Raw genomic sequence first — 26210 nt, 5'->3', positions numbered from 1 at the left:
CTCTCTCTCTCTCTCTCTCTCTCTCTCTCTCTCTCTCTCTCTCTTTTGCAACCAGATCTTATTTTAATGATATGGGTAATTTGTGTTTTTAGATATTTCAGTATTTCAAGGTGTCCATGGGCTCCATGATGTCATGGACACTGGGCTCACTTCCTTCCTGGACTACAATTATCATAATGCTTTGGTGAACCCAGTGTCCATGACACCATGGAGCCCATGGACACTTTGAAATACTAAAATATCTAAAAAAGAATCACACCCGTGACCCGTGTGAACTGAGTGCAAATCCCCTAGTCTCTACCCCCCCTCCCCCTCCTCTCTCTCTCTCTCATTAGCAGGCAACAGTGCAGCACCATCTCTCTGTTTCTGGCACAACAGCGCCCCTACTGGTACTCATAGTCATATGGTGCTCATAGTCGCAGTAGGTTAACGTCACATAGGTGTATAGGTGAACACGGACATTGTTGTTCCTTGGAGTGAAACGGGCCATTCTGCAGCCTCTGTACTTTTACTCAAATACAATGTTGAATACAAGCCCTTTACACAAGCAACACAACAAACCACTTTTACCTATAGTAAAATAAATATTGATGAAATTCTTCCACCACTGCCTCGACCCCATTAGGTTATAATAATGTACCATACTGGCAGTTGTTTTATGCAGCGTAGCTCAGTGGTTGGATGGCACTGATAAAGGAAACGTTAACTGTAAAATACTTAATGGCTGTCATGTCATACATAGCCCACCAGAAATAGCAATTGACTGTCCTTCCATATTAATCGTGATTATTTGATCTCATTCCATTAATGAAGCCTATACTAGCTACTGGAGTTGGGACTCTCTCAGCACATCTGCCTCTGGATTAAAAACTTTCTGACAGACCGCCCTCAAAGAGTGAGAGTAGGACCCCATCTATCCTCAGCACTCAGCGTCAGCACTGGTGCTCCACAGGGCTGTGTGCTGAGCCCCCTACTCTACACTCTCTACACCCACGACTGTACTCCCATCCATCCTAGTAATGCCATCATCAAATTTGCGGATGACACCACTGTGGTGGGACTCATTACAGAAGGGGACGAGACAGCGTACAGGGAAGAGGTGAAAGGGCTGTCAGAATGGTGTGAGAAAAACAACCTCATTCTCAACACCTCCAAGACCAAGGAGCTGATAGTAGACTTCAGGAGGAAGAATATCCAGCCTATCCAGCCTATCCACATCAATGGAGAGGAGGTGGAAAGGGTCTCAGACTTCAAGTTCCTGGGCATGAACATCTCGGACAACATGACCTGGAAAATTAACACCACTGCGCTCCAGAAGAAAGGTCAACAGCGACTGTACTTCCTCAGAGTACTGAGGAAAATGGACCTAATGGAGAGTGTGCTCCTGTCCTTTTACCGATGTGCCATCGAGTCGGTACTGATCTACGGCATCTCCCTGTGGTACTGCAGCTGCACGGCGGCAGAAAGAAAGTCCCTTCAGGGGGTCATAAATACTGCCCAGAGGATCATGGCATGTCCCCTTCCATCTCTGGAGGACCTCTACAAGAGACATTGTAGCAGGAGAGCCAACAGTATCCTCAAGGACCCATCCCACCCAGGTCACCACCTGCTGCAGCTCATGCCCTCAGGGAGGCGCTATAGGGTCATCAAGACCAGGACTAACAGACTGAAGGACAGTTTCTACCCCAGAGCAGTCATAGCTCTTAACACTGACACTGATTGAACTCTGACACTCGACACTTTATGAGACTAAAAGGACTTCATGTGCAATATGCGTTAAATGTTTGTATTTTGTGTTTTTATATAGAGTATTATGTCTTTTGTTTTAAATGCACTGATCTGGTTTGCAATTCAATTTCGTTGTCTCGTACAATGACAATAAAGATATTCTGATTCTGATTCTGACTATATGTGTGCTTGAAATGAGATATCAAACCGCTTTGTCGCATGTATGCAGCTTCAAATTTCACACTAATTGGGCATTAATACACTCACACTGAATAATCAGAACAACGGCCTACCGGGCCTAGCAATAATTGTTTGATCAAACTGCAGGTTTCCGGGACAGTACAATTGAGTCTGTCAAGTTAGGAGACAAGAGTGGTAGATCTTCATAAACAAAGCTCCATGGAGATTTGTTTGATCTAAACATTGCGATGTAAAAGATATCCAGCGGTTCTTCAATCGCATTGACAATGAGATACATTAATAATCATACAGGCTCCTTTGAAGATGCACGCACCTTTTAGTGGCCGAGAGGACGGTTGGTGCAGCCACGGCACTGGATGGAGGAGACGTGATAAGGGTTCTTAAAAACGGCACATTTGTGACGGGAATGTGAAAGACTTCATAATGGGAGGGGAGAGCAGGTGAGAGGGAATGGGAGAAAGAGCGAGCATGGGAGAGGAGATGGAAGGGGGAGGGGGATGCAGACAGTCATGTACAGCCTGCTCAATAGAGGACAGTGGTGGTCCGGGAACCACCAGTGGTCCTTGAGGGGGTTCCAGGTGGTCCCCAGCAATGATGGAGAGTTGGTAACCAAATGGACCCATATAGAGAGACCCTTACACGGATCCATTTGGTTTCATTTTACGCTCTCAAGAGTTAAATTATTGTTAAACATCAGCATTACTTAGTTAATTTACAAGAAGTCTATATAATTAGAGAATAAAGATTATATTTTATTTTGACCAACGGTTGCCTGTTATCTCTCTCTTCGGTCTGAGTAAATGGCATCAAATGGTGGTCTGTGGTTCAAATTCCGAATAAATAATGGGCTTTGATATAAAAGGGTTGAAAACCACTGGCCTATTGGACTCAATCTGTCCTCGCCGACAAAAACTGATCTCTTTAACAGGGAATCAGTTCTCTCGCACCCTCACACTGTGGAGAATAAATTAGTCTTTACACAAATTGCTCTGTAAGACCGGTCGTCTTCTTTGCCTTGGTAAAAATGGACTCGACATTTAAAAGATTCTTCTCTCCAGGTTATGCGTAATAATGAGCAGACCAGACATGGAGTCGGACATGTTCCTCCTGTCAGAGGCCGAGGTGTCACTGACTGCACTCTCTCGTCGACAGTCCAAAAGCAGGGTTTAGACTTTGTCGTAGGACGGTGGCGCTTGTCAAAAATATAGCCGCTCTACAATTACATTGCATGACATAGAGACGTGCAACGGAGTATTAAATGGATTTGTCCGTATTTTTTTGTTTATGCCATGTTCAACCACTCTTTGTGTGTGCGTCTCTCTCTCTCTCTCTTTGCCGTCTCTGTTACCCTGGCAACATATTTCTGCATTAAAATAGCATCTGAGAGAATATACGACCGGGCATCTATATACTGTACTTAACAGTAGCCTACTGTAGTAGACCTATAGCAGCAGCCCACCCACCGCAAAGAAAACTCAACTCACTGGATGTTATTAATAATAATAATAAACAGAAGGAGCAGAAGGTCTGGTCGACATCATTATATGTTGTATTACAAGCATTTACAGAGACGTTGCCGTTTGCTGAGCACACACAGATAAAAGAGGAGGAACTTAATTCAGTCACTGGAATATATGAAAACCAAATTGTGCGGGGTTGAGTGAGCGGCACGCACACATGCACCCATGATAATAAGAAATGTAAAATAAATAATACATCATTCACGTAGGGGCTTAAGGGCTAGATACGTGCAGATTCTCTTGATTTTCAGCATTCAGAATTCAGGATTTTTAGAGAGCAGCGGTGAGCTGGTGCAGTGGGGCCTAATAATGCCAGTATTGGGGCTGCTGCTTGGATTTAGTGTGATAAACCTTTGTTTGTTTGTTTGCTCCTGGAAGCCCAGAGGCACAGAGCAGGAGAGAGAGGGGGAGAGGGACAGAGAAAATGAGAATTGATGAAAAGAATCTAGCCGTTGAGGTCCCTAAGACTTGGGAGAGAAGGGGGGGGGGGGAGAGGGAAAAGGAGAGAGAGAGAGAGAGAGAGTAAGTTGGGGAGAGGGAAAGAGAAAAAGAGGGAGGGATGGAGAGAGGGGGAGCGGTGAGAGAGAGAGATAGAGAGAAGGAAAGAGAAAGATAGAGGGAGAAGGAAAGAGAGAGCGGGAGGGAGAAGGAGAGAGAGTGACAGGCAGGTTAAGCACACCGCAGCCAGGATAACAAGTGGAAAGAGAGACGGGCCATAATGAAATAAGCATCTGAGCGAAGCAGGTGTGAGTTGGAAGGCATGACAAGACCCTCCACTGCATAACAAGTAGCTCTGCGTGCACTCACTCTTCCAGTGCCTTTTGTCAATCAAAAAACAACCAATCGCGTGAATAAATGCTCCCACGCCACCGGTCCCCCCGCATAGAAAAAAAAAACCTGATTCATCATCTCGCATATACACTTGGTCGCAAGACAGTGCCCGGAAAATAGCCGACCTGCAAGCTCGGTCTGCTATTTTCAGACAAGGCGTAAGTTAGGAATCTTAAAGAAGAAACACCACCATCCCCAAGTGACACCCATGCACCCGAGTGGAATCATACTAGTATCTGATTCATTGGCCTGAAGAAGGCTTAAGCCTCTCACACACGCACGCACACGCGCACGCACACGCGCACGCACACGCGCGCACGCACACACACACACACACACACACACACACACACTCGGGACCTTATAAAGCGGCGAGTGGAACTGCAGCCCGGCCAGTCACACAGGGCTGCGTGCGTCCCTGGCCGACACAAAGGGAAAGGTTGGAAGGTAAGGTGTAGCAGCAGCTTGTGAATTTCAAACAGAATGCCAGCAACCGTCTCTCTCTGTTAGAAAAAAGAGAGAGAAAAAAACACGATAACACATCAACAGTCAGCGGTGCACTTGAGCTTGAAAGCCTGAAACGTTTTCTCGAGGTTGAAAACGCAGAGGATTGTCCTTCGTTTCATTCCATTTCCCCCAACTGAGAGCCCCTCTTAACTGCCTCTCTCTCTCCCTTTCTGTGTGTGTGTGTGTGTGTGTGTGTGTGGTAGCCTATTACTAGACTTGTGAGGGCCAAATGTCACCACCACAAGTTGAATTTAAGAAATAAGACCTTGTGAGGACATTTCCCTGGTGCTCACAAGTGTAATGCGTGTTTTATGGTGTATAGCTACTTAGCTGCATGCTGGCATCAGTCATCCAAAGTATTTTGGGTGAGTGACATTAGTACAACAGTTTAAAAAAAGGAGACAAACAAATAGCATTTATAGAACTATACCGTCCTAAAATGGTGATGTCCTCACAAGTAGAGTAATTCAAACGAGTGTGCGAGTGTGTGCACACACGCACAGTAGTAGTAGGTAGTGGGAAAAGAGGAAAAAAAAGACCCGATAATTAACTGTGCTTCTCAGACAGGCGACGGGTCACGCTTCAAATGCTGCAGTTACAAAACTGTCGCCGTTTAACCTGCCATTTGATCAGTCTATAGACGACCTGCCTCCCTCCATAATGATCAATGGACTGCTTCAGCACCATGGACAGCTGCACACAGCCAGTGCACCGAGGTCTGATGATATGCCACCTGCCTCCACCAGGGGGCACTAAAGGATCCCTATACGAGGAATTCAAAGTCAGCAGCACTGCAGGGCAGGGCTGAAGCAGATCAATTTAAAAATCCATCCTGGAAGGAAGCTGGATCTCCGCAGGACATTGGGGCAGACTGCGCACTAATCCTGCTGTCTCAGCAGAAAATTTGAAAAAAAGTGAGTGAGTTAAAATTCCAATTTGCAAGTACAGAAGCACAGGTGAAAGGAAGGGTACATTGATTCCACCACCAAGCTTTGGGCGGTTTGCAGAAGTTGTTCTAAATTGGACTGGGAATAACTTTTAATTTCTTTTTACAGCCATTCATTTAAAGTCAGTTGTACAAGAAGATCTATGTTCTCAGGTATATAACGTAGCCTAATTCTACTCTCATCATTACAAAATGTTAAAGCTGTAACCCAGAACTTTAAAAAATCACACCTGTGTGAAGTGAGTGGTGCAACTCTGTGTGGGGGTGGGGGGGTGCGGAAGCACCAGACCCACAGGAACGCACCCAGGGTGCCAGCCCAATTCAGACAAGCCACCCCACGTCCGAAACTTTTGAAAAATGACAGAGTTACCGTGTGGTGGTCCCTCTACTCTACTGTACTGTACTGTACTGGCACACCCAAAATCATAATATATAGTTAATATGTACGTGTGTGTTTGTGTGCGTTAGGTTGCGCACAGGTGTGAAAAACAGCCATGCTGTTTTCGTGCTCATACCTACCCACCCAGCCAGCTACCCAGCCAACCACACACACAGCTCCATTAGGGAGTGGTTGCACCACTCAAAAACATGAAACCAAAATGGAATGGTACAGTCAGTGTGTTGTACAATTAATTTGTAATTTACAGTAGTCCGGTCTAGAGGTAGACTCCCTATACTTTTCCATTGAGGAACTGTAAGCCCTGGTGTCAGATAGGACCCTTATGTGGTTGACAAATAGCACTGACGGAATCTCATGAGCGATGGTAGAAATGTAGTCTCCCACACAGGAGTTCAGATCCCCCGGTAGGACATAGAGATTTAAGAAACCATCTGTGCCACTATGACATTTCAAAATTAGCAGATACAAGACTTATACATCTGCTATTTTAGAAAAATTGATTCTTTGAATATATATATATATATATATATATATATATATATTTATAAAGTGAACATTTTAAACTAAAATCTTTGCTTCTGGGGTCCCTGGGACAGAGTCGGTGGCCAGAGATACATATAATTTTGGGGTTCCTTGACACGAAAAGTTTTGAGCATCACTGATATTGATAACAATTTCAGAAAAAGGATTTAGAAGACATTTGTAGAATCGGCCTAAGGTCTTAACGGGTTGCAATGTGCAATGCAGTTCTTTCAATCCAGAAAGAATAAGTGAATCTTATCTTGTCATCACCATTCAGGAGGATCAAATAGTCTGCTAGGCTTATCAGTGCAGCAGTGTTCTCCTGAGGTGCAGTGATAATGAATATGGGAAATCTTATTCTGGTGGGGAAAACATTTGGCAGAAACAAGCAAAAATACTCTGAATAGATCCCTGGGGGACTAAGTAGTACAGGGTTTAAGACAAGTAGTTTAAGTAGTTAATATTAGTAGTTAATAACGCGATTCCAACCCCCAGAAAATCAGACGAAACAGTAACTGGCTATTTCGAGAGGATTCAAATGACCCATTTTTATTGTGGACAATTGAGATACATGAGTGTAAATATCAACAAAAGTAAGTTAATGGGTGACAACTGTACATTACATTCTAACAAAGAAGGTGATGGTCACGCTGTCAGCTTTAACCACATAATCCCTATATACTTCATTTGATGAATAGTGGAAAAGAAACCCCAATCTGAATGCTCAGGTTGCTTTGCAACACTTTGTGAGCTTGTAGGTCCACTATTTTTCAACATTTTGATTTTTAAAATTGTATTATTATTTGAACATGTGTCTATAATGACAGGCCCTAAATAGGGGTGCCAGGGTTATAAAGTGGTTAAACATAGGTTTCCTTCAGGTACTTGAACCCGACAGGCTCGGAGTGAACTTCATACTAGAGGAAGGAAGGCACTGGTGCAGGTAAGAAATTACCATTTTGGTCATTTCTTACCTGCATCCTGTGAATTAAAAGGGCTTAAACTGTCTGAGATGCTCCAGTGCCTTCCTTCCTCTTGCTACCTGTCCTGCCTCTGAGACACACCAGACTATAGCCTACCACAGGTTTGAGGCCCGGTGGAACTCCCTTTGTCTAAAGTTCATACTACTCATTTGCTCTGCATAAAGACAGTCCATAGAAAAAAGGTAAAGCAACTCCATGACTAAAAGTTTAATCTGTTAACACTTTGAATCACACCTCTATTTCTACATAATACCAATACAGCCATACAATACAAGTATACACGATTATTCTGTGTGGTTAGAGGAGGAAAAAAATACAACCAAAGTAGGGATGGAAATGCAAACAAATATATATATTTTTTCCGTTTCAGCTTGTGAACGCGTGAAAGCCACCTCAACACCGATGTCATCATGGGTATGGATCCCATATATAACGGATAAGAAGGATACGAAAAAAGAAAAAATAATCACAATTTTAGTAAACATAGCCCAGATAAGTGTACAATATGCACACTTGGAGGAAAGGAGCATAGAAGAGAGGCAGTCAAATTAACTTAAAAAGTGATAGGACAAGGAGAACGAAAAACATGACAGATTGCTCTTCCTCTTTCTCTCTATCACACGGCTGTGCGGTTAGAAAATAATAGTCTCTGCTGTGTGTACATGAGTTCCATCTTCTGGCACCCGAGCGCCACTGGAGGAAGAGAAAAGTACTGTGGTGGAAGAAGGGGTCTTTGGGGGAGTCAGTGTTCCTCAGCCAAAACAGCAGAAGTGGGGAGGGAAGGAAGGAAAATTGGCTGGATATCACCATCTCAAGTCTTTTTAAATCCTTCTATTTCCCCAAAGTCTCAATCATCCATTCGGTTTTTCAAAGCAAGGTTTCACGGGTGTTGCTAGGATGGGTTTATATTCTGTGTATGTGTGTGAGTGCGCGTGCACGGCTTGTGGCCGGTGTGTTTTTTTTTTCAAAGTTCTCATTGGTTGTTTTTCGCTTTGGCGTGTGTAAGGATGTGAGACTTGAGGTTGGTAGACTGGGCAAACTTCTTATTACAACCGTCAAAGGGGCAGACGTACGGTCGGTCTCCAGTGTGGATACGCACGTGAGTGCGCAGGTTGAAGTCCAGAGAAAACCTTTTCCCGCAGCCCTCAAAGGTACACTGGAAGGAAAATATACGGGTTTATTCGGTTGATGGCAAGTGGGTGGATGAAAGGAAAATACAAGGGCGTGGGGATTATTCAGTTGTTAGCAAGGGGGGCGGTTGCATCGTTATTTGCCTGCATCAGAGCTAGACAAGATGGCAGGGGTGCGAACGTGAATATCTTTAAATGTCCCTGAAATCAGAACATCAGAGACTTTTGATGTGATGTGATAGTACTAGGGACAATCGGTTTGCTTGAAAACAAATACTAAGAATGTCATTTAGATGTTGTTCAGAAAGATGCTAGGTTTGATGTTTTTATCTTAGTTCAGTTGCTTTGAAGCACTCCAACATCCCTAGATAGTACACTAGCAAAGAAAAGTTAACTCTGAGTAAAGGGCCGTAAAGGGCAACTTTTTACACTCAAGGGCAAACCACTTAAGGCTTAAGCCAATTTTAATTTGCCGTATCTACAAGCTCAATGCATTTTCTGCCATGAACATGTTTTTCGCCTATAATTACATGGACAAAATAAAATAGGGACACTATTTTGAAAGTGATTAATTTAAGACTCAGGATGTTGCAGTGTAATGATTAAAGCCAATAAGGAAGGTTATGCATCAGCTTGCCTAAACGATTGATCGCCGAGTAAGGATCACACACTGCAAGAAGAGTACAGAGATCCGATCCAGACGCGATACATAGCATATAGGCTACATGTTTTTATTTTAATTCATGTTGACGTCTCACATGCAGGAGAATACAGTGTGAAATGCAGAGCAGACAGGACGCAAAATCTTGATTTTCTCACACACACACACACACACACAGTTTGTGCTGCAGCGTAGATTCCAACACGGTTTTATCAACGTAATTCAAGTGAGATGATGCGTTGGTTTTATAGACTATTAAACAGCAATATTAGGCTAATATACAGTAGCTACCAATATGTATGACACCTGGATTTACCCAAGGAATAAGTATGACACCTGAATTTACCCATGGAATAAAGGTTATATATTATCATCTATCGATACAGACAGACTTTCTGTCTGTGAGCACAGCTCTCCTGTGCTCTCATTGGCAATATGGACCTAATCGGGGTGCAGTTGCAACCCCGTTCATACTGTATGATGTCCAGTCGACGAGAGTCAAATATCAAACCTGCTAGATATTCAGAAATGCTCGGGAAGGCATCGGCGAGCGCTTTTATCACCGATGGATGTTCTCGCAGAGCCTCTCACACACAGCGAGCAAAACCTCTGCAATCAAAGCCCGATCTCGTGTCCGATTAGGGGTTTTGTCAGCGAGCGCCAAAACAAGCTCCGATAGCATAATCGGAGCAAATATCGTGCAGTGTGTAGGGCACCTAACATCTACTCAGGCTTTCATGTGCACCCCAGACAGTTTTTAAGTTGCTTGATTCAATATTTAGTCTACACGGATGTCTGTCCGCAGGTACGCACCTGGAAGGGTTTCTCCCCTGTGTGAACCAGTTGGTGACGTTTGAGTTTCGAACTCTCCACAAAGGCCTTGCCGCACTCCGCGCACACATGCACACGGGGCCCGTGGGTGTGTAAGTGCTTCCTCATGGCCGAGTTGTCCCTAAACATCTTGGTGCAACCCTGGGCCCAAAATAAAGAACAAGATACATTAGCTGGTGTGCCAACAGATGTGCACAGACCTAAAAACAAAAAAGCAAAGTAACCATGTGAGAAGAGATACTAAAAGGCCATGGGGGGAAATAACTGGGAAATAAATTAATTGAAAAAAGTTTAAAATCCATATGCATTCTTTAAATTCTTGGATTTCATTGTATTGATAATGTAGTTGATAAAATTGGTTGTGTGTGTGTGTGTGTGTGTGTGTGTGTGTGTGTGTGTGTGTGTGTGTGTGTGTGTGTGTGTGTGTGTGTGTGTGTGTGTGACGTGTGTGTGTGTGTGTAGAAAAACACCACCAAATGCAAGTGTGATATACCTGGCAAATAAAAATTAGCTTACTTAAATGCCGCCATACAAATATAATGGTGTTTCACTCAAATTTGGGTCCTGAAAAGCTATACGATGGCCCCTACACAAAAGCCTTCGGTTCCATAAAACCTCTACACCAGTATATCTATATATCTACCAATATTTCAACCAGACCTAGGTCTGAGGAACAGTCCAGTACCTTGAAACATTGCCAAAAAATACATTTTGCACATGGGAGCTAAAATTTGGTGTGCTTTGGTTATTCTTTTGCACATGCTGAACTTTGCTCCAGCACCCAGCCTAGTAGGTTACTTCGGGATGTGCGTGTCTATTAATCCAAGTTTATTCTACATAATAATACAGCCTTTGTATTTGAGCGATAGTTATTACTGCTGCGCACCCAACTGGAGACAAATTGAATTGTATATAGTGTCCTTGAAACAGAGCGAGCTCCGAGCGGACAAGCGAACTGGCTCTGACTGGACACAACCTACAAGTTGAACATTCAAATAAAAGTAAACAGTCATCCGTCATTCTGGAAATGTTTCCCACTACCTTGTCATGGTGAAGTTTTTCTTTATCAGCTAACGGTTTCAGTGCATAGCCTTTGGTTTATTTTAAAAGCCAAGCTGCCATTAAAAACAAAATGTAAATTTTAACTGGAGTTAAACAGTAGTTGTGTGTTTTGATCAGAGTTCTCCGCCTACTGATACGTCTGGAGAAATATAAATTCAAAGAATGGGATTGCATGCTGGAGAAACCAACAGACACCCACTGCTTTGAAAATCAATCCCGATTACCATCCCATAGGAAGGAAGGAACGCTCTTGCAATGTTTCTGTGGTGCTGTTTTTATTTCATATAAAAATATATATTTCCATCCAGTTTAAGCCCATTCACTGAATTTAGATATCACCAAACCGTGTCAGTAGGTAGAGACCTCTGATCTAATCTCTGACACTAATAACACGGATTTCACAATGGTTTTCTAGCCAGCAAAATTGCAGCACTGGTCGAGTAATATCTAAGGAGGGTTCATTCAAGCATACCTCACTGTTTTATAAAAAGCAGTGTGTCCCCCATATAGAAATAAGAGACCGAGGCTCGAAACGTCTACGCTGCGAATAAAACGTTCATGTTTTGGAGCATGACCCAGAGTGTACTCTTATTTTTCATTGATGTTTACTCCTATCCTGCACATGGCGTGCTATTCTACTTGTCCATATATAGAAACAAGCACTTCTATAATTATGCGTTGAATCTAGTCTAAGAATAGACAACGTTAAAAGGACAGAATGATTGTTAAACACTTTATCATCAGCGCCACTACATACACAGAAGGAATGGATAAATCGACAGTGCGACGGCTAATGCAACTAGCACGAATGCAATCACTGCAATGCAATTTTTTCACTCGAATACTAGTGTGGGCAGCAGTCTGGAGCCCTGCTCAGGCAGAGATATTTATCCAAGGCAGCGGCAGCCTGCAGCCGAAGAAAATACATTGGGCTGTACTGATACTTGTTTTATTTGCCTTGGGCAATTTATCTTATAGATATATAGATAAATACACACAGAGTTCACATCCAACATCACACTTCTTTTTTGCATTTCAACTGTTCAAGAGCAATCCCCAGGAATTAGTAAACGATGAAAGATGCCATTTAACGAATTCTTATATATACTTCAAGTAAGGCAGCAACAACCTACGGTTTTAAGAAAGCCTCTGGAGCGCTCTCATGGCGGTAGATAGTCAGGAATGTTTCTCTGAGAAGACGGAGGGGGCATAAGACTTACTTTGTGCGGGCAGGCTATCGTCCTGGGAGCATCGTCCTCTTTGATTTTCCTTGGCTTCATTCTGTGGCGGGGGAAAAGTACATCGAACATGAGTCAAACACACACACCAAACCTATACTTTTAAACTAAGACATTCAGGTCACCATCTCCGTTATAAAGGTAATGTCCAGGATGTCCTGGTGTGTGTGAAAATGTATACAGAGATTTCATTTCAACACACACACACTTGTCACGGAAAATATTAGCACAGTTCAGATGAAACTTTCAAAATTAAATTGGTTAAAACCATTTTAAACTCTGCGGCATCTAATTAGAAAAATGTTGTCTTTGAGAGTACAAGCCTGCCTGTGTGGTTTTCTGACCAAAGGACCTTTATTACAGCCTTAACCAGTAGCCCTTTGGGGAATAAATAACATAACACGACATGACATGAACAGACTGGCCATCTGGTAATGCTGCCAAATGCCAGAAGCATCCAGGATACTTTTGGACCGACCTGGGCTGTAAATGTCATCATTTTATGTCTGGAAAGCATTTGCAATGCATTTGGCATGATATCAGGGCCTAATTATTACATTAGACTGAGAACATGCCTAGGGGAGGGAAATATGGCAAAAAAATGGAACACGATCCATGATCTTATCACAATTGCATTTTATGTAGGGTTTTTAAGACTATCTGGCAAGTTTCTGAATAGTACTACCAAACAATCAAACAAACACTTTGTTAAAAAATATAGGTTTTTAGTCCATTTTTAAAAGCATCTGTGGACTGTGGTACTCTCAGGTGGCAGGGCACTAACGTGCGGCAGTAGAGCAGAAGGCACTAGGACCACAACGGAAACCACAGGGGACCTTTTTGTTGTATTTTTTAGCCCAAATGTCTGACTGTACTTCGTGCTGTTTACATTCCTCTCTAATAAAGTATTCATACTTTATTCAATTGATTAAATGACCTGGTCGCTAATGGTGCGGAGCTTGGGGGCAAGGAGGTGGTTGGTAATGGAAGATTAACACACTGACTAAACCCACCTTTTATTCCATTGTCTTTCCCTGCATCCAAACGATTGAACTATTTTCATTACACACACACCAGTAAACCTAGACCCTCACATTGGAAAAACCCATGTGTCGTGGGTTCGAGTCCCAGACCAGACCCGAAATAAATTTGTAATAATTCGACGGCAGTAACATTAGCATTTTCTCTTAAACAGTTGATTCTCTAGTCTATATCCATATGAGTCAAATCACCGCGATCATGGGAAATGGATGGGAAAGTCCCTGGCAGTCAAAATGACTAAAGCGATCTAAATACTTAGGCATTCTTGTCATCTGCTCCACATAAAGATAGAATTTCAAGAGCCCCCACACACACACGTACATGTCCATATCAAACACACTCACCTGGCAAACTCAGCCAACTGTTTGGGGTCTGACAGGTCGATCCCAGGGATTCCACCAGGGGGCAGCTTCTTCCCGGTCATGTATTCAGAGTAGTCAGGAGGGGAGTTCTCCCCGATGATCTGCTCTTCTACCACCGACTCATGGTCGATGTCTTTATATTTATCTAGGAAACATTGCACAAACTGAACCGATAATGTAGTGACATTTCCCCCTCTACAAATCGGGGGGCATATATTTATGTATTCTGAGTGAATGTCACTGGTTATAGCTTATACATATTGTGAAGGGGCGGGGCGTGTCTGATGAAATAAATGACAAATATCTCAATATTGAAAGAATCAAGCAACATAAAAACGGTCTGGGCTGCACACAACAGTCCGAGTAGACAAGTGGTTTTAACATGGTTATTAAAATGAAGATTGAAACGGAATGGGCTCATCCAGGAGGGGGCGTGGCTGATGTAATGAATGTCCAATATCTAAATATTGAAACGAGGCGCAACTTAAAAACTGTTTGGGGTGCACTCAAAAGTCCGAATGTATGTTATGACCCCAACAGTGCTTTAAAGTGAAATACCCCTTCACGATTTTATCATACGTTTTCATCATACAAATTTATGCACACAGACTTCTAAAAAAGGGAAAACTTTTAAGGAAAATCAGAGATGCTTCGTGCAACTAGATCATGTCTCATGCTGCAATACTTTCTGGTAAATACATTTAAATCCATGAATGGACGGATCACGGATGTATGCAGATGTGTGCACAACAACATACGTCAGTGCGTCTGCTGTCACTGCCAGCAGTATCCAGCTTTTAGCTAAATGCAAAATAAATCCCAGGGCCATAACAAAAAACTAATTGTCTTTTTCTTACAACACATTCCGTATCACCAACACTATACAGCCGAAACGTGCACGTCTGCATGCAGTGTTATGTGCGCCAGTAGTATTTTTGCGGCCTTGCAGCAGAACAGAAGCAGTGTGTGCGCACCTCCTCACCACCACGCGCACCGCCATCGCTGCCTGACCGGGGCCCGGGCGCCATGTTTTCGGGCCGCCGCCGCCATACTTATACGAGTCTCGGGGAGAAAAATATGGCGGCGCCCAGCAACACACTAAAACATGGCCTCCCTTCAAAACAAAAACATTTCAATCTAACACCGATGGACGTCTCCGCGGTCGAAAACGGGCGTTATTCGGGGAGATTTTCAACCGACATGATCACTTTCCAGGAATTAGTCTGGTGCAGGAAGGACAACGCCCTGCAACAAGGCCTTGTGCATGCTCCCGCAAACCAAAAAGCGTGAACAATGCAAGGATAGAACCGGACCGGACGGATTTTAGAAGCGCAATAACTCACCCGATGCCCACATAGTCACAGAGAACTCCCCCTCCAGAGTCTTTATCTGCACCTGCTTCTGTTCCCATTTCCTCCCTCCGGCCTCCGCGCTGCACAAATAGCTCTTTTTCCCCGCTCTCTTCCCGGCGCCGCCGCCGCCACCCGCCCGCCTCATGCGGGAGGAGCCGCTGCTCTTCCCGGCCACGGTCACTAGAGTCTGCTCGATGTACTCGTCCTCCGCGCCGGGGGCCGGCACCGGGATGAGGATCTGGTCCTCGTAGCAGCAGCCGTCCGCACCGTGCAGGTCCGAGTCATCGTCCCCGCCGACCACCTCCTCGCGGGTCTGCACCAGGATCACCTCCTGGTGGTGGATGTTGTGGAGGCTGTGCAGGTTGTGATGGTCAGTCACCAGCGGCTGCAGGGCGATCATGGGCTGGCCATCATCGTCGTCCTCGTCCTCCTCTTCATCATCGTCGTCCTCATCCCCGCCGACCACCGTGGTCTCGATGGTCTCCACCGGGATGGTCTCCACCTCGATCTCGTGAAGCTCCACTATCTCGGCGGGCATCTCGGAGCCGTCCGCCTCGATGTACAACGTGTCCCCGACCCCCGATGCCATGGTGCCGTATTCCGCCAGCTTGACTCCCTGGACTGGACCCTGTCCCTGTGCTCATTCACGCACGCCGTGTTGTGTATTATTCTTCGGGTTTCTCTTACTCTTTCCTTTTTCCGTGCACCCCCCCCTGCTGCATGCACACACACTCATACGTACGCACACAAACACACACGCCCCCTCTCGTCTTCTTTCCCTTTCTCTCTCTTCGATAACAACTCTTTACTCTAGTGTTCTCCCTCTAGTCCGTGACGTGTGTACTGTGTCTAGTGGTGTCTGCTGCTCTGCTCCAGACTCCAGTCCAGGTCCAGTCCCACACAGTGCACACCACCACCAGTTCTCGCCGCCACTACTGTGGGATAACGCGAGACTTGGCGACCACACAGAGGGTCTGGGCTATGGTCTGGGGAGGGAGGGAGGGTTCATGCACTGACACCGTTATCAGTAAGGCAAATAATATAAATTATGCAAACGATGAAATGCACATTCAATGTTCATCTTTTATCATCTACTTGTAAAATCTAACAAGCCCTGCTGTGTATTTAAAATTATTCGTAATGCATCTCAGATTTAACATTTCCAATGTTTATAGTATTTAATTATTATTATTATTTTGACCAATTGCATCCCTCCCATTTAAAAAAAATGTGTTTTATGATTATGTATCTTGTTTGTACACATACAATGATGATATAAGTGATAAACCTGATCATAGGCTTACACTGTCTAATGCATCAATCAATCTGGGACCACAAACTTGACTTGGGTCAGTCATCTGAAATTGTATTACCGGTAGTTCTATAATCTGACCTGCAGGTGGCGGTACAGATACATTCTGCCCTACTTCCTCTTGCTTGACAAAAATTGCTTCTAGCTGGAATCAGGGGGAAAAAAGGCTTTTAATCCTGACATTTGATTATTTACTTGGACACATGGTCAGTTATAGCCTGATCAACATGTGTGAGCAAGGGAAAGCATTGTCAAAGCCAGAATCTATTATCTACCCCAATTTCCAAAATTATTTAAATGGTTGCTTGTTAAGATGATTTTTTTTATTTTTTTTTATATATATATTTTTTATCCCACAATTTTGTAACCCATTTTTCACCCCAGTGTCAATCATCTAATGTGATCCTGGGCTCTACACACCCTCCACCAACCAAGTCCCCATATATGGGGGATAAGGGGAGAGCAACGGACTTGAACTCATGCTTCCTTCATGCCTGAGTGTCCAAGTTGCTCCTTTACACCTGACAGGGGGGAGTTTCCCTGGTTGGACATTCTTTTTATGTTCATTTATGTCTCCCACAAAATTTGCATTGTGTACATTCCTATGTAATAACATGTGTTTATGTAACAATGTCAAAGCTTCTTTGTATTATTAGTTTGATCAGATTTGGTTATTGTTTACACTGGCATGATATGGAGCATTAACCTAGTATTCTCAACCATTGTTCATCTGTTTTGGGCCATTGTAGCCTACTTTAGAGATTACATTAATTATAATCTGAAAATACTCAGGGGAAAGGAAATCAAGATAAAATCCTCTATGAAGATGACTCAGGAGAAAACAGCATAGGCCACGCAGGAGTGTCATGTTTAAATCCGGTTCACTCTCCACAGTCAAAAGGGAATCAATGGCAATTGGATACTGTATAGCCCATTAGATAGATAAATAAATAGTCTCTACTACAGCAAGACTTGCCACAGCTGCATATTCTAGTTAAAGTCTTCAATAGGGGTCGTCATTCATTCTTGCCTGAGTGGGATTTCTGAATGTCTCGATACTCATCGTGACAACTACATCAGCAATGGTCGTCTCCCTAACTGTTCAACTGAGTTATTAAGATGGCCTAAGATACATATCTAGTTATTTGAGCACACAGCTGTGGTATTCACAAGGCAATTGTTTTCAGAATTGATCTGTCTGTCCAAAAGATAATTGATTACATTGTGGTCCCTTGAGGAAGCAGGGAAGGGGTCTGGGAGATGTGACTTAAAGAGTATATGGAGGACCTCTGCTGGACAGAATAATACATTGCCAAGGCTTGGTTTTTGCCTACTTGGGGAGTTAGGCCTACCAGACATGTAGTTGAATATATCATATATTGTTCTGAAACAGTGAAGCATGGTTTTTCAACACCTGGGTTTTAACTGAGTGAATGTCAATCTCAATTCCATTTGTGTCCAACTGTGTGAAATTAACACACTGAACATAATATATCTTTGCTTTTGGGATGTGTGCTGTCCTGTGCAGGTGAGTAGAGGTACAACAGTTAATTGGACAGATTCAATCTATTATACAAACATAATCAATACTCGATTAATAGCCTAATCGATCCCTATTATAGGCAGGAATGTTCGAAACATGTCAAAATAATGAGCTTGTATCGTCATGATACCGTTTGCCATGACAACGGTGCCATGATACACTCGATTATTCGATTAATTGAAAAAATAATCAATAGATTAATCCATACAATTGATCCTAAGCCTGTCTCTAGTCTATACTGCCTCCCCCTGGTCAGCCAGGGCAGCTGATGGGGGGGGGATGAACTGGTTGGAATAATGTGTTCCTTCCGCGTGCTACATCCTACTGGGGAAAGTCCCCCCTGTCAGGTGATAAGAAGCGGCCCGCTCACTCCTCATGCATCGAAGCAAGCGTGAGCTCAGTTTGGGGCTCTCCCCAGGTTGGCAGAGGGAGAGTAGTAGTAGCGCCCAGGATTATAGTTTAGGCATTTGGCACCGGGTGAAAAACTGGTTACAAAATCGTGGGATAAAAAAAATAAATATCCTACAGGTTAGATAATGCCAGTTAAAGTTCAAAACTTCCCCTCAATACCACCAGAGACAAGAGTTTGTCACAGAAACTTCACCTGGTTACCTGGCATCCCCCTTTTTTTTCTTTTTTCTTTAACTAAAAATAAAATCAACATGTCACTTTAACTTGTGAGCTTGTAGATTATCATTTTTTATCTATCTGTTGTAGGCTAAAACAAAGTATATAATGTGTCTGGCTTACGTGGGTTAAGTCAACAACAGATATATACTGCGACTGCTCCACTGACAATGAATGAGTAACCAACTTTGTGGCCCGGGGCCACTCACAAGTTAATCCCACCTTGGTTGTGAGTCATTGTGGAACAACCTATAATGACATCACAAATGTGATCCTTCAAGTTCTGCTTTGTAGCTTTAGGACAGCTGCTGTCCAACCTAACAAATAGGCCCATTGTTTGAACTCCCTAAATGAACAGGATTAGTTTATAAACTCTCTTTTAGGATGGATTCTGGCTTAGCTTCATTCTTCGCCAATACAAATATTGTGTCACTGGAACATAAAACCCCCATGTGCCATGCTTTTAGAGGATAAGAAGCCAGTAAATATTCTTCTGGTTTAAAGGCCAGATCCTCAGTCGAAACACAAACACAAGAAAAGGGGGAATTTCCCCCACAATGTCAAAGCAATATGATAGGCTATCTAAGTCAAAAGAAGGCCTGAGAGAACAGAACACTACATGTGATGTGATGTAGGGAAGGTGACAAATAGTCAAGTCTCTCTAGCAGTCGCTAGAGGACGTGCTGCTTCCACAATCCACACCAAGCATCATAACTATAAAGATATAGTTTTAAAATGTGTTCAGACTCTAGTGGTTGGCAAATTCAACATGCACCATAACTATAATGACAGCAGTGGTGAACAATAGTTATATACACCCCATTACTCCTCATAAAAAGTATCTAAGTAGCTACACAAGTTACTTAGTAAAAGTATAGCTAGCTTTCATGGTCGTTAATGTGCTGAGTAGCCTATGACACTGAGTGATTGAATAAAACATTATGACTACAAATGGATGGAGACGAAGAGTTCTCTCCTTGGTGGTGTGATAGTCTACTTGCCAGCCCATAGAGCCTTGGCCGTGAACCCGGACATGTTGAGTACACCAAGGTTTTATGTTAGAAATGTTGATTATGGGTCCCCAGCATTTAGAAACGGCCGGATGCTAACTTGCATAATTATGTTGAGCAATTTTCATAATTGGCATAATATGTCATATATGTGACCTGTGACCATACAACCTATAGAAGGCAAAACATTCAACATTTCATCATGCTTTATGTAGCATGAGGGAGAGGTCAAGTACAGTATATACTTGACAAAGGCTGTGAGGTCGAAATGTCGTATTTTCTGCCTGCCTGTGCTAAATAAAGTTTGGAGCATCTTAGTAAAGTGAGTTGCGAGCCCCTGCTTTCTTTTTATTGTTTACCGTTTCTACAGTTTTGGCTCAGCACCAATGGAGGATGTGCATTACTTTTCTTACCATGAATTCTGTACTGTTATATAATGGAGCGTGTCTTGAGTGTGTAGGGTTTGATGAGGTCAGATCAACATATGGAATGTCAGAACAGGGCAGCTCCATACATGGAGATCTATGGGTGGCAGTGGGGGCAGTGTCTTGAGTGTACAGGGTTTGATGAGGTCTGGCCATATATGGAGTGTGTCTTGAGTGTACAGGGTTTGATGAGGTCAGATCAACATATGGAATGTCAGAACAGGTCAGCTCCATACATGGAGATCTATGGTTGGCAGTGTCTTGAGTGTACAGGGTTTGATGAGGTCTGGCCATATATGGAGCGTGTCTTGAGTGTACAGGGTTTGATGAGGTCAGATCAACATATGGAATGTCAGAACAGGTCAGCTCCATATATGGAGATCTTAGGGTGGCAGATGGGGCAGTGTCTTGAGCGTACATGGTTTGATGAGGTATGGCCATATATGGAGTGTGTCTTGAGTGAACAGGGTTTGATGAGGTCAGATCAATATATGGAATATCAGAACAGGTCAGCTCCATATATGGAGATCTTAAGGTGGCAGCAGGGACAGTGCCTTGAGTGTACAGGGTTTGATGAGGTCTGGCCATATATGGAGCGTGTCTTGAGTGTACAGCGTTTGATGAGGTCAGATCAACATATGGAATGTCAGAACAGGTCAGCTCCATATATGGAGATATTACGGTGGCAGTGTCTTGAGTGTACATGGTTTGATGTGGGCCCAGGTGGTGCCGGACCTGTTGAGAACTGTAGTTTTTTACGGCTGCACTAATAAGTTCACTTTGGGGTAGGTCCGTCTAGACTAGAGTTTAAATGGACAGGTATCAGTCAAAAGGGAGACATCGAAGAGGAAGGACGGGTGGGGAGGGAGATCAACATATGGAATGTCAGAACAGGTCAGCTCCATATATGGAGATATAAGTGTTTGAGGTTTGAGGCAGATGTAGAGTTGCTGGCCGGCTCCATACATGGCAGATCTAGGTGATGATCCAGTCTTCTCCATGTATGGCTATCTAGAGGTCCGTGTCGTGATCGACGGACGGACTGACAGGATTTTCAGGTTTTCATAATAAACTGCAACCAAATAGGAAAGAAAAAGAAAACGAAAGATTCCATTTGTTGTACACACTTTTCAACATGGAATAAAAAGTTCACTTTTGCCAATTGTCCCGAGAGACCATCTTTGTTTGGACAGGTGGACAACCTGGCCTGGGGAGGATAGACAGTTGGTTTGACCTGCACAGTGGGAGGCACACCATTCTGTCATGGGGCCACAAATCATTGAGCAGTTTACTATTTTGGCAGACTGTTTGGCAATCTCTCTCTTTCTCTCTCTCTCCATCCCCCTGCTACAATCTTTCATCACTGTCCCGGGTGTCCCCCTAGCTCTGGTCTCTCTCCTTTATCTCTCTCTCTCTCTCTCTCTCTCTCTCTCACATCCAGCTTGTTGTCAGTAGCCTATATACTCTCTCCCTCTCTCTCTCTTAATCTCTCTCTCTCTCTCTCTCTATTTCTCGGTATCCCCCCCCCCTCTCTCTCTCCCGGAGTATCCACGCTCCCTCCCAGTGGTTGGTTGGTTGTCGGAGGAAAGGAAAGGAAAAGATGGCACCTCGGACGCCGCTGTCAGATCCTCTCGTCCCGGTCTCCCGTTACCCTGGACGGACAGCGGCGTGTTGAAGAAGCGGCTCTGATCTGAAATGGCTCCGAACACCGCCTCACAGAGACCGGATAACGCTGCGCTTTAAAAGACACCACATAGAGGCAGAAACAACGCGTTTGTTTCTCCGTAAACCTGAACATCTGCTGCACATCCAACCGACCAACCAACCGGCAGGCTCGGCTCGGCTCGCACCGCTGTTGATTACAACAACCCTCCTCCCCCGACCGAAACCAAAGCAATTGGATCGCTTGTTGGTGACCGAACTGTTCCCGAGGGGGGGGGGGACCAAAAAAGACTGAAGCATTATTAAAAATCACAGTACAGAGAGAGGAGGAGAGGAAGGGCGAGGAAGATGAGGTAAGCAACAGCAAGCATGCGTTTGTGCACTCTTTGAGATACTGCTGCGCGTTTACACGTCTACACAGGCAGGGCAGGCTGCAGCGTTTGATGATAGTCATAGAGCATTATATAAGCCACCCAAATATTATAATTAATGTCTTTGTTTGTACTAATATAATAAGGGGGTGTAGAATGACAGAAAGGCCCTGTACAGCACCATGGCGTGTGTGTGTGTGTGTGTGTGTGTGTGTGTGTGTGCGTGCGTGCGTGTAATGGTGTGCTTTCATTCACTGACCGGCGTGTCACCTGTCCTGGCTGAAATAGGCCCCATCGCCCCACCTATCTGGCCGGGTCTTAATTAGAACCAAACCCATGTGTGTCGGGTGTGCGTGTGCATGCGTGGGCGTGGGTGTGTTTGTGTGTGCGCGCCTGCAGGTCGAGGTCAAAGGAAGGGCATGGCAAAGAAATGCCAGGGGTCTTTGAGAGAGGGTTCAGGGGGTCCCCAAACTGAACCTTACACGTCTACAACTCTGACAGAGTCTGTGTCTGGGTCCCCAAACTGAACCTTACACGTCTGTAACTCTGACAGAGTCTGTGTCTGACTCTGTGTCCTAATACAGTGGTTCCCAAACTGGGGGGTGGTTCCAAATTTATTTTGGGGGGGTCCCCACAGATGTTTAGCTTAATGTGCAATATTGTTTTGTCACTCAACAGTAAAGAAACCAACTTCAACATACAGTATAGGCGTATACAGAGAGTCTGCATATTTCACACGTTACAATTTAAGGAACTTTTATACCAGTATCACAAACATTGTGAAAATAGCCGATCTACAAGTTCACAACACCTCGCAGTACAAGGCGATGTGAGCCTGTATATAGTTTGGCTATTTTCACAGAATCGAGTCAAATTAAATGTATAATGCATATTCCAAGTGCTTGTCATGTGGGTGCGTCCCCGGTTCAAAATCAAATATGATTATTTAGGGAAGTCACAGCCTGAACAGTTTGGGAAGTAACCCATGGCCTAATATGCATGTCAAAATGGAAATGACATACAAAACATACATTAAACACTTCAGCCCTACATTTTGCCATTTGAAAATAGCTGATCTACAAGCTTCTAGATCAGCTATTTTCTAAAGATTTCTTATACATTTAAAAACTTGAAATTCTACTTTTACTCGAGCAAATATTGTGCATACTTTTTCCACCACTGCATGTAACATGGTCATTCCCTGACCATGCAGGTGTCTCTGTCTGAGGACGTGTTTGTGTGTGTCTCTCTGCAGAGAGCAGAGACACATTGTTAGCATGGAGTTGAGAGACTACATGCATGGAGCAGTTAGAGTGTTATTATAGCTGGTAGGCTACATTAAGTGTTTGCGTTGCTTGACGGAGCACACATGGTAGCGTGTGCACTCACGCAGGCACACACACGTACGCACGCACACTCTCTCTCTTCCAGCTCTTCCTGGTTTGGAGGGGGCAGAGCCAATCTGCCAAGGGCCTTCATTGTAGGACGTCCAATCACAAACTCTTCCTTGTCCAAATCCATTAAGGACTAATTGTACTGTTTCACTACTATAAGGGCCTATCAGCAGCAGTAGTGTCACTTGCCGCAGGGAGTGGCCGACTGGCCGCGGTGCCTGTCAGCTGGTATTTGACCAGTAGCAGACATTGTGGGTAGAGATGACACTTGGCACGGGTTTGCCACGGCCCAGGGCAACAACAGGTTGAGGGTAATTGTCGCTGGCACAGAGTGCTGTGGGCTACAGCAGGACAGCTAGTGTGTGTGTGTGTGTGTGTGTGTGTGTGTGTGTGTGTGTGTGTGTGTGTGTGTGTGTGTGTGTGTGTGTGATGTGTGTGTGATGTGTGTGTGTGTGTGTGTGTGTGTGTCACCCAAGGTCAGAGTGTGTTATCCCCCAGGACAATCTCTTCCTATCTTCCTCTCTGACCATCATCCTAGGGTTGGGGCATATGACATCAATATCACGATTATTTCAAACTTTTTGATAAATGAATGATAATTAAATAAGTCTACAGTATATTGTGAAAATATCAGGTCTACAAGCTCGTTGTGAGCTTGTAGGTCAGCTATTTTCTATTTTTGCACCATTGTACAGCAAAGTATAATACAGCATTAAGTGGTTAATCAGACCAATCAATAGGCTCACAGCAGCCTCTCCGTTACTTAGTATAGGTCTTAACAACAATGATACTAAAGAAAGGCTCTGTTCCATTCTGGTCAAACAGAGTCGGGGTGCTGATATTGCATGTTGGCTCAATGGAAACACTCTGCTACACCAAAATAGCAAGAAAATAGGAGATCTACAACATCCAATGTGTTGTGGTGTGACATGTTTGAGCTATTTTTGAAATGTGTGTGCGTGCGTGCGACCTGTGTGTGTGCGTGTATGTGTGCAAGTGCTTAAGTTATCAGGGTTGCATGATATTGACAAACACAATAATGCAACACTTTCTTGAACGTTAGACACAACTGCTTTTGATCATCAATACACAAGTTTCCACCGGCTCGGCCGAGCGTGCATGGCGATAAACACTAATAAGTGTTGTGCTCACTCATCACATTCCTTGTCAGCGCCGGTCTCGCTTCTCAAAATAGACTGTTCTTCTAAGTATTTTATTTTCAGCAGATCAGAGGCACATCATCGTCATCTTTTCAGCACAGGACCCACATTGAATATCGTCTCTCGGGTGTAAACCTCATATGTCCAAAACGGTTCCTTTTCATGGTTTTAAATAAACAAAGTAGCGGATCTGCAAGCTCAAGCTACTTTTGATGCTTTAGTGTGACGCTGTAGTATGATCACGTCGTAGCGTAGGGCATTCATTTTTATAAGAGGTTTCTGCCCGTTAGGCGACAGCGACGATATATTTAGTCGTCTGTCCTGGGATCTAGGCTGATTAAAGGCATCCTATAGCACTTCTGTCATGCTGGGACAAACATAACCCGTGGCCCATTTTGAATTGAAGAATGCTGCTGGGATAGACGTAATGAACTGACACTCGACTCAACCCTCTCTCCCCGCCTCACCTGACAAGGTGGTCGGTCTCCCATGATGACCAATAACATACATTCTATTAGCCACATTAACTCATTGACCACCAACACCCCCATCTGGTGTCTGAAAAAGGTATTCCAGGACCGCCGCCCAGTCTATTAATACTATATTCAGTTTTTTTCCTTTTTATTTCATCGCACCTCTACCGGAGTGTTATGAGCGCGTACAGGGCACAAAAGGCGAACTCGGCGCAGAGAGCGTTTGGACCGGGAGGCGTCAAAAGGCTCTATCGGTGCTGAATGAGTCAACCCCGTGTCTCTATTTTGGAAAAATAGAAAAGAAAAAAAAAAGTATATTTTTACTTTGTTTTCCTGGAAATAACCGATTTATAAGCTCATGCCATGCCACATTTCTATACATCGTGAGCTTGTAGGTAGGCTATTCCTTCTATTTGTCATACGACAATACTTACAACTTGGTTGTGATAGGTGGGTTTGTAATTTGTATAGAAAACAAACCCACCTTTGTATAGAAAAAAGGAGGCATGTCTGATAAAATGAGTATCAAAAATGTATATACATGAATCAAACAACTTAGAAAACGGTCTGGTGTACTGTACTCACAAAAGCCTGAGTAGACGTTCAAATTACCCCAAACATTTCGAAGTGAAATTTCCCTTTAATGTCTCTGGCAGCTTCATATTCAGTCCGTTGTCTGAATATTAAGCGGTGACCTTTATGTCACTCATCTAGTTTAGTCCAATGACAGAACATATGTCCCCTTGAATCAGTGCATAATGTCCTGTGTGTGTCAAATTGTCAATGCACCTTCACTACCTTGTCAGCAAAAAGCTGTGCTAAAGCGATGGCTGGCTAAAAGTCACGGTTTTACCGCACCCCCTGTTCCAAGGCACATTCCTCATTATAGCACTTCTTGGCAAATAGCTTGTTTTAGGA

At 43.9% G+C, this 26210-nt stretch overlaps 2 protein-coding genes across 2 annotated transcripts in view; one reads left to right on the top strand and one right to left on the bottom strand.

Annotated features, from left to right (window-relative positions):
* Positions 1-7188: 7188 nt before the first annotated feature.
* On the bottom strand, positions 7189-16183 carry LOC308333755 (transcriptional repressor protein YY1-like). The gene is made up of 5 exons (XM_080790228.1): positions 15307-16183; positions 13946-14096; positions 12543-12603; positions 10243-10401; positions 7189-8794 (listed from the first exon to the last, which is right to left on the bottom strand). Exons 1-5 carry the CDS (start codon positions 15902-15904, stop codon positions 8612-8614), a joined length of 1152 nt encoding a protein of 383 aa, XP_080646354.1. The 5' UTR covers positions 15905-16183; the 3' UTR covers positions 7189-8611.
* A 5639-nt stretch (positions 16184-21822) lies between these two features.
* The window catches only part of evlb (Enah/Vasp-like b), a 65599-nt gene continuing 61211 nt past the window's right edge, over positions 21823-26210 (top strand). Inside the window, exon 1 of the mRNA XM_080791094.1 lies at positions 21823-22247. Within this exon, the coding sequence (XP_080647220.1) occupies positions 22243-22247 (5 nt within the window). The 5' untranslated portion in view covers positions 21823-22242. The remainder of the gene's footprint in view (positions 22248-26210) is intronic.

Source organism: Protomyctophum bolini (genome assembly GCF_963924005.1).
Source record: "Protomyctophum bolini genome assembly, chromosome: 19".
NCBI classification, from domain to species: domain Eukaryota; kingdom Metazoa; phylum Chordata; class Actinopteri; order Myctophiformes; family Myctophidae; genus Protomyctophum; species Protomyctophum bolini.
Note: the sequence above shows the minus strand (reverse complement) of the source record. Positions and strands in the feature narration are given on the sequence as shown.